Source organism: Phyllobates terribilis, unplaced genomic scaffold (genome assembly GCF_046119375.1).
Source record: "Phyllobates terribilis strain yellow unplaced genomic scaffold, ASM4611937v1 Scaffold_7__3_contigs__length_470593459, whole genome shotgun sequence".
Classification (NCBI taxonomy): domain Eukaryota; kingdom Metazoa; phylum Chordata; class Amphibia; order Anura; family Dendrobatidae; genus Phyllobates; species Phyllobates terribilis.
The window spans coordinates 362747835-362761524 of record NW_027362767.1 but is presented as its reverse complement, the minus strand read 5'-3'; the positions used below and the strand labels follow the sequence as shown (position 1 = coordinate 362761524).

The 13690-nt window shown below is 38.6% G+C and overlaps 1 protein-coding gene across 2 annotated transcripts in view; it reads left to right on the top strand.

Annotated features, from left to right (window-relative positions):
• Positions 1 to 10386, top strand: part of LOC141154843 (interleukin-13 receptor subunit alpha-1-like) — a 103032-nt gene extending 92646 nt beyond the window's left edge. For both annotated transcript variants that reach the window (XM_073641335.1, XM_073641334.1), the window contains exons 10-11: positions 1894 to 1957; positions 6018 to 10386. In XM_073641335.1, the coding sequence (XP_073497436.1) occupies positions 1894 to 1957; positions 6018 to 6122 (169 nt within the window). In that variant the 3' untranslated portion in view covers positions 6123 to 10386. The remainder of the gene's footprint in view (positions 1 to 1893; positions 1958 to 6017) is intronic.
• Positions 10387 to 13690: the final 3304 nt, after the last annotated feature.

Below are 13690 nucleotides of genomic sequence, written 5' to 3'. Positions count from 1 at the left end.
GCAATGACCAGAACCTGCCTAAACCATTGTTCTCCTGCCGTGCATTCCTCCCAATCCCTCAAAAGATAAAATGACCCTAAAAAAAAAGAAACTATAAATACATGAACATATATTAGCTCACTCTTTACTCAGTATATACATTTTATTCCATTTCAACAATGCGAACAGTATATTTATTTATTTATTTTACTCACTTATATAGCTCCATTAATTCCACAGCGCTTTACAGACATTATGGGCACTGTCCCCATTGGGGATCACAATCTACAGTACATTCCCTATCAGTATGTCTTTGGAGTGTAGGAAGAAACCGGAGAACCCAGAGGAAACCCACACAAACACGGGGAGAACATACAAACTCCTTGCAGATGTATTAAAATATCAGGCCAATAGCAGTGATATATTGAGTGATTCATATTCCAGAGCTTTTCATTAATACTCCAAGGTATTTAAATGAGTTTGCAACTTTTAACTGTCTTGCTAATAAATCAGGGTTAAATGGTCTGGAGTTAATAATCATAAGGGAAGACTTATTCCAGTAGGGTCTGTTTCAGATGCCAGTGCAAATCTTTCCAAGGATGGACCGCAGTGAACGAAATGACAATGGCTCTCCCAACCCGAGCATGACATTCCAAAGTTGTTGTTTTTTATTATGGGCATTAGCCTGGATCATTAGAGGAAGCAATCTTCTAGGAAAAACCGAATATCCTCTATATATCAACTTTTATTGCACTCATTACTTCTTGGAGAGTAGCTTTTCTAGGATGAGAAGTAACCTCCTGCACCTTTCCATCTTGCACAATATTATGGTCAGGAAGCGTCTCATCAAGGTTCCCATCTGGGTCCTCTGGATTACTCTGTGAGGAGGGTGGCATAGTGAGCCACCTCATTCTGTAGCACTTTTGCTGTTCTGCCCTTTCCCCACACTGGCTGACTGTGAGATGGAAGCTGAAGCATTGTGAGAGGGCTACAGCTGCAAATGTGTTTGTAATGAGAAAAAAAATCACTTCTAATGCTCTGTGTTAGCTCTGCCGCGCTGTGTTAGCTCTGCCGCGCTGTGTTAGCTCTGCCGCGCTGTGTTAGCTCTGCCGCGCTGTGTTAGCTCTGCCGCGCTGTGTTAGCTCTGCCGCGCTGTGTTAGCTCTGCCGCGCTGTGTTAGCTCTGCCGCGCTGTGTTAGCTCTGCCGCGCTGTGTTAGCTCTGCCGCGCTGTGTTAGCTCTGCCGCGCTGTGTTAGCTCTGCCGCGCTGTGTTAGCTCTGCCGCGCTGTGTTAGCTCTGCCGCGCTCTGTTAGCTCTGTTGTATCAAGGTATCGTTTTATCCATCTTCCTACAACTTATATGCCCATATAGATGGTCTAGTAGGGTTGATCCTACTGACACATTCCCTTCAAGCAGCTTGGCCTGTATGTGGCCCACCCCAACTACTGTTCCTACTCTTCATTACTGGAATAGAAAGTACGAATCTTCAAATGCAAAAAGGGAAGGCAGCTTCTAAAGAAGATGAAATCCAGCATTAAACCTGTGTAGCAGCATGACATCACACACAGAAAATCCGATAACAGCCCAATCTGTTAATGAAGTATAACAAGAAAAAAAGTTTGGTTACTCTTTCATTTTGTTTGGGGTATTGTCATCCATTCTCTATTAAATGTCTTGAACTAGACTACATTACTAGATTCAGCAGAAGGACGAGAGTGGCACTGTTTTGAATAAAATGGAGACACAATTTTCTGTTTCCTTCAAACTCCCTAATTGTACATAAAATCGCTCTGAATGTAATAGTTGGCTTTTTCTGTATCTAGGTAATATCTCATGATTGTTTCTTTGTTGTTGTTTTTAATGCAAAAAAATGTAATCTAATTTGTTCATGGTCTATAATAATTTATTTTTTAGAGTGCTGATCATTATTTGCCCTCAGGTTCCCGACCCTAGTAAAGTTATATCAAAAGACATTCAGGTAAATAACTTTTTTCCTAGTCATAAGAGGAAGGGTGTAAATACGTGTTGACGTTATTTGTAGACTCTGAATGTAGAAATGGCATCAAGGCACTCACCAGATGATAAAAATGCTTTATTGCATCCACAATGCGATAACGGAATAAATACATAACAATCTGCACTCAGCCTAGGGCAATTTTGAAGTTTCAGACACTTTCTCAAGATTTTGTGTAGACTGTAGTTAGTTATTTTACAGATTTACACTTTTACTATTATATCATACTAAGTTTAAGAGTATCGAAACGCGTCTGGTAGCGCACCCCTCCTTGGTGCCCCTGTGTTTCCCTTCTAGTATTGTTCTTCCACCAGCTGGAGTTACATTATCGCTATCTAGATCTTTTTAAAAATTTTTAAATAAAAGACATTTGTTTTTACTATTGGAGTCTATGGAGCTGGATCATCGTCTTTCCTATTAACTATTATATCATACATGCCAGCTTTTCCAAATTGCCACTGATAAATCGTTTCCAGAAACCAGAGTCCACCCAGAGTTAAGAGAAGTCAAATTACTGAAGTCAAATGTGAAAATTAAAATAATCATCTTAAATTATCTGTGTAATGGTACAAAAGAAATTAAGTTGTTTTTTTTTCTCTACATGTGCTGCCACCATTGTGGATCAGATGCACGCGTAAATTCGTGAAATGTGTTCCCTATAATTACAGTGTTGTCTGAAATATATGGTACTGGACTGCAAACATTTCTAAAGTGTTTACGTGCAGTAGAGTCCTAAACGATGTAACTGTTTGGATGTTAATCTTGTTAGCTATGTTCTTAACTTGCTTTTAAGTCTTAGACGGTGAAAAATAATTCACGTCCATAGCCTTCTGCCAGAGGCAAAGAAATGCCATTGAGGCCAAAGCATAAATTGCTATTTGCAGTTTTTGTTCCTCTCTAATGCTTGCCCCCTAACATTATGATCCCTTCAGATTAGTATATACAAAATATGGTGACATTTAGACCACAAAAATGTTAAAGAATGTGTCACCAGAAACGTATAAATTCTTTATTGAAACATGTTGGCGTTTTATTCATTTATTTTTTTAATCCTAAAATACTACAATTTTCATACCAACCGCTAGACCAGATACTCTGAACTGACACTTCCTGCAATATGCTACTCACTGTCCAGCTTTACTGTGTAGCTTGGGTCAGTGCTGGCATAGTAATTTCGCCATTAGTTGATTGAGGAATAGTAAGAAATGGCAGCTCTGTTGTACTCCTGAAAATGTAGATAAATAAGGTTAGTGTTGTGATACTCATAGATAAGCCCCACTCTCCATGGATCTCTGTTCACTACCTAGTTTTTGAGGCAGTGTGCAGTACGTCTTCATTTCCTGGAGACTGTAATAGCCAATGTACACTTTCATGACAATTTGCTTCTATCCATTTAAGCCAAGAAAAGTACACACACCTTGTCACAATGTTTTTGCCAACAATAAAGGAAGAGAGTGTGTCTCTAATATGGCTGCCCCCAGGGAAGTTCTTAAAATAAAAAAGGAATAGCTAAAACAGCTAAAATATATATACACATTATTTTTATAGGGGTAAGTATGGTGCCGGGGTCCTGAGCGAGCGGGGGAAGGGACAGGAGGGGAGGGGCGTCACTTTTACTGTCTGGAGATAAGCGGCCGTAGCCGCTGATCTCCCGACAGTAGCCGCATGGGGGTCAGCGGCGCCTCCGGTCGGGGGACGTATGCTGCGAGCAGCCGGCTTCATCTCCCAGCTGCATCGCCGCTCACCTCCGTGCGGCAGATCAGCCGCTAACGGCCGCCATCTTTTTGTGAAATGCCGCGTCGCTGATTGGCCGCGGCCGGACCAATCAGCGACGCGGGATTTCCTGGACAGACAGACAGACAGAAAGACAGACAGACAGACGGGATAAGACAATTATATAGATAGATACAGCAGTCTTGAGTATGACCGATTGAAGAATGGAAGTTTCAAAACCTTTTAAAGCATCACTCCGGCATTTTTTTTTATTTATTGCAGCACTGGAGTGGTGCTATTAATCTAAGTTCCCTGCCCTTAGTCTCATACTTACCAGCCGCTGTCTTCATCTTTTATCAGCGCCGCTCTGGTCAGGCTACAGCTGTTTGTGACCTGCCGGATCGCTCCAGTGTTTGCTGGGCGAGCCGGAGCTCATAACTCAGTGTTAGTCTGTGAGAGCCAGACCGAGATTAGAACAAGGCTTTCATAGACTTGCATTGAGAGCTTATGACTGTTACCTCTGACTTCCGGCCATTCAGAAGTTTCGGTCACAAGACGGTGGCGAGGGACCTGAGCGGCGCCGGGAAGAGCTGAAGAAGGAGGTTGGTAAGTATAAGACTAGGGTCAGGGAGCTTAGATTAGTAGCACCACTCCAGCTCTGATTTTAAAAAAACACACTGAAGTTGTGCTTTAAGGGGACTAAAAAAACATATTTGGTTTTGTTGTGTCCGTTTAAAAATGATTTAAAGCATGTGCCAAAAGAAAAAAAAAAGACTCAAGAATTGATTGTGTGATAAAGGCCAGTAGAACACTGAATAGGTGATGAGAAAGAAATAACACATAGTAATAAAGTGTCTGATGAGTGTAAAAATAACAAAAACTGTGAATGTCTGATTGTTCTATTAATAAGCTTCTGGTCTGCAGTGGAAATAAGTTCTTAATCACTCTCCTTCCTGTAAGAAACATATCGTGCGAGTGAAGGAGAGTAAAGCTGTAAAAATAATGAATTCTTGTAAAAAGACACAACCTTTTACAACATGAAGACCTGTAAAAATGGTGGTGATATAGGGTGATGTGTTTTATGTTTGTTTAGCATCAGTTCATAAGATCATGTGTATATTACCAGCTTCATAAAAGAAGACACCAACAAAGGCAAAACAAAACCTTGTCCTATACCAATAAAGATTCTTGTAATTTAGTGTAAATAGATGCTACAAAAAAATAATATATAAATTAAAACATAAATTCTGTAAATCTAAAAAGATCTTGGATTTTGAATCCTTTTAAGTCTCTGAAGTGCTTTCTTTGTTGTTTCTTCTGGAGATGCGTATTGGTTGATAACTTGACACATTGAAAAACCTTAATAAATTATTATAAGTTATACATGTTTACAGCCCATAATTCTGATATGAAGACATCAGCTTAATTCACTGAGACCTGGAAAACTATAATTTCAATCAAAATAATCTGTATAAACTTTTTTAACTTAAAAAAAAAAAAAATTAAGGCAACTGTGATTTTTTTTTATTTATTTTTTTTTTTTTTATTGACAGGACAGAAAAAGTGCCCTATTTTTATGGACTGTCCTCGAATTTCCGGACGGTTGGCAACCCTGTGCATGTTATGATGCCAGAAGGATTCAGGGAGGGAATGTGACATATTTCTTTGCCATAAAAGTATCCCCAATTTTATTTTTTAAATTTTAAAAATGTCAGTGACTGACTTCTGGTTTGCAAAGTTGTTACTTAAACCCGAATAAAATCTCTACTACATTATTTCCTCCTGGCCGGACGAAAAGACTTACACACTTATAACCAGGGCCAGAAAATGGGTGCAGATTATTTAAAAGTGTTTTCTAAGTGAGTTGAACCGTAATTTGGAACTTAAAGTTGGATGTTTGGTGTTGTGAGAGCAGTGTCCACTGTAAATGTTACCACAAATGACATTTACAGATCATGCCATCACTAGCAACAATTTGCTGGGTTACTGAAGATCAATAATAGTTTTATTGTTCGCCCTTTTCTGCGTTCATGTGGTGATCACTGGGAGTGGAGCAAAACCTAGACATTTTTGGCCGCTGCAGCCTGGAGACAAAAATCAAACTGAATAGATGATGAGTTTTTCTCACGTACATGGTGTGGTCAGCTCTGAGTATAATGACACAAGTCTCATATCATGTAGCCTAATGGAATTTTAGGAACTGATGCCAACTTCCTCCTGCTTTGCAAACTCCACTGCTTTTATATGACAATTAGATATGTATATTTTTAATATTTATATGGACTTATCCTTTACTTCCCTATCTCAACAGTACTGGCTACAGTATGGGAAACCTGTATACAACGAGCCCAAGAAAGAGGAAGTCTGCGTGGTGTCGTTACTAGAGACGTCACCATTATCTTCTCTAATGGAATAAGACTTCAAGTGGAAAAATGTGAAGATGAATTCTATTCCTGTCCTATTGTTTACACCGTATGACAGTCGAACTTTAAACACAGGCGATGTGACCGATTGCGGCCGCAGTGCGTGACTGTTGAAAAACAGAGACAACGATTCTTGGGATTCATGGTCTACGGTAATGCTCTCCATTAAAGACTATAGACGTTAATGGTCAGGAGTATGGATCCCTCGTTGTGCTTCATCAAGATTACTATCCATCTGAAAAGTTATGAACACCGTTGAAGAGGTTTTCATGAAGAAGGGGAAATAAAAACTTAATGTCTCCCCTCTTTTTCTCAACAGCATGAATTCTCTCCATACATTAGTAGAGCAAGTAGACAGGGGAAGCTTGCCACAAGGTTGCCACTCTTGTATGCCCATGTTTTCAAAACTGCACCAAAGGGTACATATGCTCTTACACAGGTATGTTTTACTCCAACACAGACCCATAGTCAAGAATGTATATTATGTCTTATATACCAACAAGACAGTCATGAATTAGACATGAATAGCTAAAAACAGTCGGGAAGGTCAAGGATGAATGACCCAACTATGACTGAAACTCATTTGTCCATTTCCAGCTTGGCCATTCATTATTTCAGCATTATATTTCCAAGAGCAACAATCAGGAGTGAGAGAAGAAATCCTGTATAAAGTGATGTCAAAGGACCCATTCGGGACCTAGTTTTTTTAAATAAGTGAATATTTTCTTGTGTCTTGAAGTGAAATTATTTATTTATCGAGAAGCAGCAGAACTTTTTATGCGATAAGGTATCGACGTACCGGCAGTCATTTTCTCAGGACTTTATAATCTGCTTTACAATTCTGTGAACATAGACTTTTTTATTTTTATAATTGTTTTGATTTAAAAATAATAGTTGTAATATATTTTTATTACATTGAATTATGCTGTGTGCCTGCAGTAATTGTTGGCGTGATTTATATATTATTTTTTTAACCAATTTTAATTTTACTTCACTATATCCAGGCGAAAATTAAAAACCAAATAGAAGTGATTAAGACCTATACTAGGATATGCTAAAAGCCAGAACCAATAATTAACAAAAAAAATAAATAAATAACACTTTTTGGTTAATTGAGTTGAACAAGAACATTCGCAGGACCCTGCCCACAGACTGTATCCGACGGGCCAGAGAACTGCAAACCTCCTACTACCCAAGAGCTCCTTTTCTGATTAGTAGAGATAAAAGTGCGGTGTTTCTAACTTTTATCTCTACGATATTGATTCCACTATTCCTGAAACCTGTGGGTCTTGGAACCAGCGGTTGGAGCTGCAGCCAATCACCATTGAACCATCATCATGCTCCTCAGTGTTGTGCCGGTCTTGCACAACCTCACGAGGTGAGCATTTTTGTAAAGATGCACCGCTTTGTTTAATCCATTGATCCACATGTGGAGCGCCTCTGTTTAATCTTTATTTTCTAATTAGTAGTGATATTATGCTTGCATTGAGCCGCAATGTAATGATGTCACAGGGCCTACTAGTCAGTAGAGGCTCCAGGCATGCTACAAGTAGTGGGATGTTTGCAGAGGTCTGGTCTAGCGGTCATGGATCTGGGTCCTGCAAATCTATTTTTTCTCAACTCTACTTACTAATATAAGAAGCATGGGGAATTTACAAGGGTTGTCTGACATGTACAGTTTTTTTTTTTTTTTTAACAACTACAGGAATGCTGTTAAAATGATAAACTGAGCAATACTCACCTGCACTTACTTCAGTTTGTCCAGTGGAGTTTGCTCTGGTGGTCTGCGCTGCCGCTGGGACCAAAAGCCATGATGTCCCTCTCTTGTTTCAACTCTCTGTTGAAGCCTGTTATTAGCTGCAACAGTTTGGTGACAGAAAGAGCACATCTGATGACACGCTGTACAATCACAAGCCTCAACAGCAACAGTCAGGTAACCAAGAACTGGACATCATGGCTTCTGGTCTTGTTGCAGACCAACAGTGAGCCCTGCACTTGATTCACTGGGGACATAAGGGGAGCGAGTATGGCTCAATTTATTTTAAAAGCATCCCTGCGGTTATGCATTTTTTATTTTTATTTTTTTAGAAGTAGATGGAGCTCATGTTCTCCAAGAATTCCCACTTGTGATAACAGCAGGAGGCCAGAATACTAGCATTACATTTTATGGCTATAAAGACAATTGGATGTTCTTAAAAGGAATCTGAAAGCTGATACATGGTGCCCGATTCACAGGTAGAAAGTAGCAGATGCATGTTACATAATTTCAGCCATGTCGCTGGGTTTTAGGTAAAAACATAGTTGGTTTGCCGCCGGGAACCGAGCCACACAGGTTATTATTTGGACAGGTGGGTCCCTGGCAACTTCTCCCCGCCTGTTCTCCTGGAGTGACAGGTCCTACACACGCACACAGGTCTCCAACTAGTCTACACTGTAACTTTGTCCACGGCAGCTTCTCCCCCCAGCAGCTTCCCTGGAGTAACAGGTCCCTCCTTGGGTGCATGTATATGGAGAGACCTGTCACTCCAGGAGAGCGAGCGGCGCTAATCACCCTCGTGGCTCAGTCGCCTAAGGCTATTAGACAATGATTTTCTCTGAAACGCTGCACCATTTCAGAGCTAAACATATATGGCTGAAATCATGCTGGCAGCATGCATCAGCTGTCAAGTTCCCTTTAAAATATAAACACAACTGCAAATCCATACTATTGTGCACAAATCAATACTTAGAGTGACCTTCCTTTTGCCTCCAAAACATCAATTTATCTAGGTACTTGCACTCAAGTTTTTGAAGGAACTCGGCAGAGAGGTTGTTCCAAACGCTTGTACAAATTCTTCTGTCTCTTTGTGTATTTCCAGACAGACTTGATGTTGAAATTAGGGCTCTGTGAGGGTCATATTATCACGTCCAAGACTCCTTGTTCTTCTTTACATTGGCTGTATGTTTGGGGCGGTTGTTCTGCTGCAGAATAAATTTGGAGCCAATCAGACACGTCCCTGATGTTATTACATGATGGAAAGGTTTTTGCATGTATTTCTTAGCACTGACAACACCATTAATCCTGAACGAAATACCCAACTCCATTTGCTGAAATACATCTCCTACCTTGCAAGTATCTTCCACCATGCTTCACTGTTACCAGTAGACACTCATTATTGTTCCACTCTGCTACTTTTTTGCGACCAAAATGCCTTTTGTAACAGCCAAATTTTTATTTCACTGGCACCTGCTGCCATTTTTCTGCACACCAGTTCCTATATTTTTGTGCATAGTGAGTTAATAGGTCTTGATTCCATGTGGAAGTTATAGTTGTTGGCTGCAATTCTTCCATGGAGGCCACTTATGGCCCACTGGTTGCTGACCTTTTTGAGCACTGATGGACATCTTCCGGTTTAAATGGGAAGTAATCATGATGTGTCTTTCATCTGCTGCACAAAGTCTTCTTGGCCGACCACCAAGTCTATGGTCCTCAATGTTTCCCATTTCTTGGTGTCGTCAATGCTGAGAAGTACTGGCAGTTACATCATGTAATGCTATCAGGGAGGTGTCTGATCGGCTCCAAATTTATTCTTTAGCAGGACAACGACCTCAAACATACAGCCAATATTATTAAAAACTATCTCCAGATAGTGATAATATGGTCCTCATGGTGAGCTGATCTCAATATCAAGTCTGTATGGGATTATATGAAGAGACAGAAAGATTTGCATTTATATATATAAGCAACATTTACAGAAGATCTGTGGTTAGTTTTCCAAGATGTTTGGAGCAACCACCTTAATCAGTTCTTTCTAAAACGGTGCAAGTTTACACAATCACACCAAATATTGATTTGTTTAGATTTCTTTTTTGTTCATTCACTTTGCATTTTGTTAATTGATACAAATAATCGAATAACATTTCCATATTTTAACGCATTCTTACTTTGCAGCATTGTTTCCACACCTGCCTAAAACTTTTGCACAGTAGTGTATATACACTCTTCAACACTGAAATTGCAACACCATGAAGGACAAGCCATAAAGATATTCAAATTGGTACACCCGAATAGTATACCTCCATGCCCCATTTCCTTATTCCCTCCATTTCCCCATTTGTTTTGTTTTTTCTCCCATTACATTTTTTTAGGATTATTGTATTTCAAATAATCATGATTGTAAGGCAACTATTGATTGGAAAATTGATTGTGTCTTTGTTATAAAAAGTTACAAATGTTTTAATTTGATAAAACCTGAATAAAAATTCATTGAAAAGAAAGTTATTGAAATTGAAGAAAAAGCCGGTGTCGCTAAGATCTGCAAATGCTCAAAGTTTCAAACACTCAGCTCCAATCTGTGGCATGTGGGAAGGTAAAAAAGTCAGATAGAAAGAAATATATATTTTTTTTAGCTAAACAAAACCTCAAAAATCAGATAAAATCATGTGCTGATTGTGCAGTCGCCTCCTGTTAATCAATGTCACAGTTATTACTGCTTATTGCAAAAAGAGTGACCGAATCCTTGAACTGGGTGACCTTGATATATCACTCCAGCAGATCACAACATACATAAGCCAAGATGTCAGCACAGTTCAATGTTGTGTGTCCCAGTAGTTGGGAGAAAAACAACAAACTTGAACCACAGCAAGAAGTGCACATGGCCTAAACGTGCTACCATAACCTGCAGCCGCTCCAGACTTGTCTCCCATCGAGCACATCTGAACTGTGATCAGTCGGCAATTGCAAAGGAAGCTGCCAACAGCGAATCTTAATGATTGGCGTGTCCAAGTGTAATCAGCGTGGCAGAACATTGCTCATACAACTATTAATAATCTCATTGATAGTAGCTAAGGTGTGTAAGTGTGTGTATTTCTGCATGTGGCGCTCATATTTGATACAGAATAAATTAAGATGTTTTTATGATAATTTTCTTTTTTTTTTTCCATCATTTTTTATATCATTAACATATCAATCAATCCTGTGATTTCCAGAGCTCCACGAATGTTGAGGAGTGTACATGAATTCAGTATGCATAATATATAAATACTTTTTGGTGCATTTCATATGACAGAAAACTAGTAATTGAAAATCCATCCTATTAGCATTCTGCGAGTTGTAGCTTTACAACAGCTGGAGGGTCGTATACCAAATTCCCAGAATGTTTTTGATTAGAGCTCTAGAAATGCACATGATTTCCATTAAAATGCTTAGTGCCCTATTAACTACTAAAAATATATTTAGCGTTTTTGAATACCTCAGATTTTATTGTTTCACTTTAAAAGGGAAATGGTCATCAAATTTATCATCTTAATACCGCAGCCATAGTGTGTATATATAACAGTAATCATTTTCTCAAGATTGCACTCTCCGAAATGGATCGATAAGCATGAGTGGGGAAAAAGGATTACCCGTAAAGAGGTAAGGGTGAAGTCTCCATCCCTTCCAAGGTACAAAAAAACAATGTTATTAGAAAACTATTCCCATTCTGTATAACCCTATATCATCAGTTTAGGCATTGTACATTTTATGACTAGTTCCCTTTCATGAAATGTATCATCAGAAAATAACCCATTGTTAAAATCAGGTTTTTATGTTACATTTTTTATTCATTCTTTGCCAAAAAAATTTATATCACAATCTGTATGGAAAAATAAAAAATGAAATCCTGTATTTTTCACCTTGGCCTTTTACTAAACTCATACTTTCTGTTCATTACGGAACACTTTTTAAGAAGTCTCATTATCATCAAAGGCAGGATTATAATTTCAGGTTACACCTGTGAGCATCTCATAGCACAGGATTCACCGTAGACAATGTCACAGCTGACCCTTGTACCTTCCCTTTAAAGCAAACTTTGCACACGCTCATTAGATGCTTCAATACAAAAGAGTGAGTTAATCCATTGCTTCTAATGTGCATGTCAATTTTATTAAAGAATAGAGTACAAATCTGAAATAAACCCAGTGGCCAGTTTGAAAATTGTAAGAATTTTTTTTTTTTTTTAAGTACTGATTGTAATATTGGGAAAAACATTGTCACAAGGTATCATAAAATGACATTTAATACAAAAACATTAGGTCACTATTTTTCCACTCAACATAAGAGTAAATCTCTAAAGGAAATACTGATGTTGCGACTTGCTGCATGTTACAGCAATAGGTTAAGAAATAAGTTATGTATACACTGTTAAGTCAACTTTCACAATTTCAATTGTGAAAGTGTTCTTATCGCAGAAGAGCGGCTAAAGATAACTTATGGACAGGATGGAGAGAGTTTTCTTTTCTTTTTTCAAAATACACAATAACCATCTACTTTGATTATCGCATTTTTGCTGCATTTGTTTAAATGAAATAAGGATTCCACCCTTTTTTTATGCATATTTGATTTGAAATGGCATTTTTTTTTAGTGCATAAACACTGAGATTCTGAACATAAAACTTCCATCGCTCCCCATAAAAGCAACAAGAGCAAAAAAACGCACAGAACATCATGTTTTAACTCCCATTGAGCATGAGTTTTCACAAAAAAATACATCAGTATTTACTGTACGTGGGACCGTAGCTTTAAATGTCTATTTAAACTTTTATAACCAATCTCTTTACATTTCCAATGCTTGGCCCTGGGCTGTAGCCCCGCGATATTGTAAATTTATGGTGTGAGGTTAAAGCTCCTGCTCTTGCAATCTAGAAGCAGCAGGTCGAGTGCCCGGCTGTCACATATAGCTGGAGACCTTGAGGAGAAGACAAACGGTTTATTACCGCTTATATTTCATCGCCCCCAATGGGCTGCGCGAATGCTTCTGTACGATCTGGCGATCACATAATAGCAGAGATGTTGGGCACTAGCAGACACAGACCAGTCATAACATGCCTATGGCTGACCCAGTTACAGTGGAAAAAAAAATGTTTCCTAGATGCCTTTGTTTTATTAGAGGACAAATTATGGAAAAAATATATATATAAATTGTGCAAAAAAAAAAAAAAAAGTAATAAGTTAAAAGTTCTCACCGCAAATAAATGCAAAAAAACCACTCCTTTTTCATATTAGATATTAGTGTGCAGTAGCGGCTATCAGCAGGCGATAGCTTCTACTGCGCATGTGTAGGCACCATTTTTCTTGATGTAAAAAAAATTTTTTCCCAACCCCACAATAGTATATGCATTATGTAAAATAGGAGGCAGGTCACTAAAGGCACAGTGAGCGGTCATAAGAGCATACAGGTGAATATGTAAGCAGAGCACCATATAAAGTCCACCCCACAGGCCACCCCGGAGCACCAAAATCTCATTAACTGAAAACTGCAAAGATTAAAAAAGAACCACCGGATAGATTATCAACCAAGGTATAATTTTAATCAGTGTAACGGCGCCCACTTGACAGTGTATGTACTTTACTTAGCACAATCCTGCTGACAGGTGCGCTTTAAATGTAACAAAAAATAACCTACATATATTGCTGTTCAATATGAAACACGAGCAGAAAAAATATATACCAAAAATTACTTTCTGATATTTATATGAGAGAAATGAAAAGGGGAAAAGGTGTGTGAATGTTATAAAATGTAACTTTTATTAATTACAATTT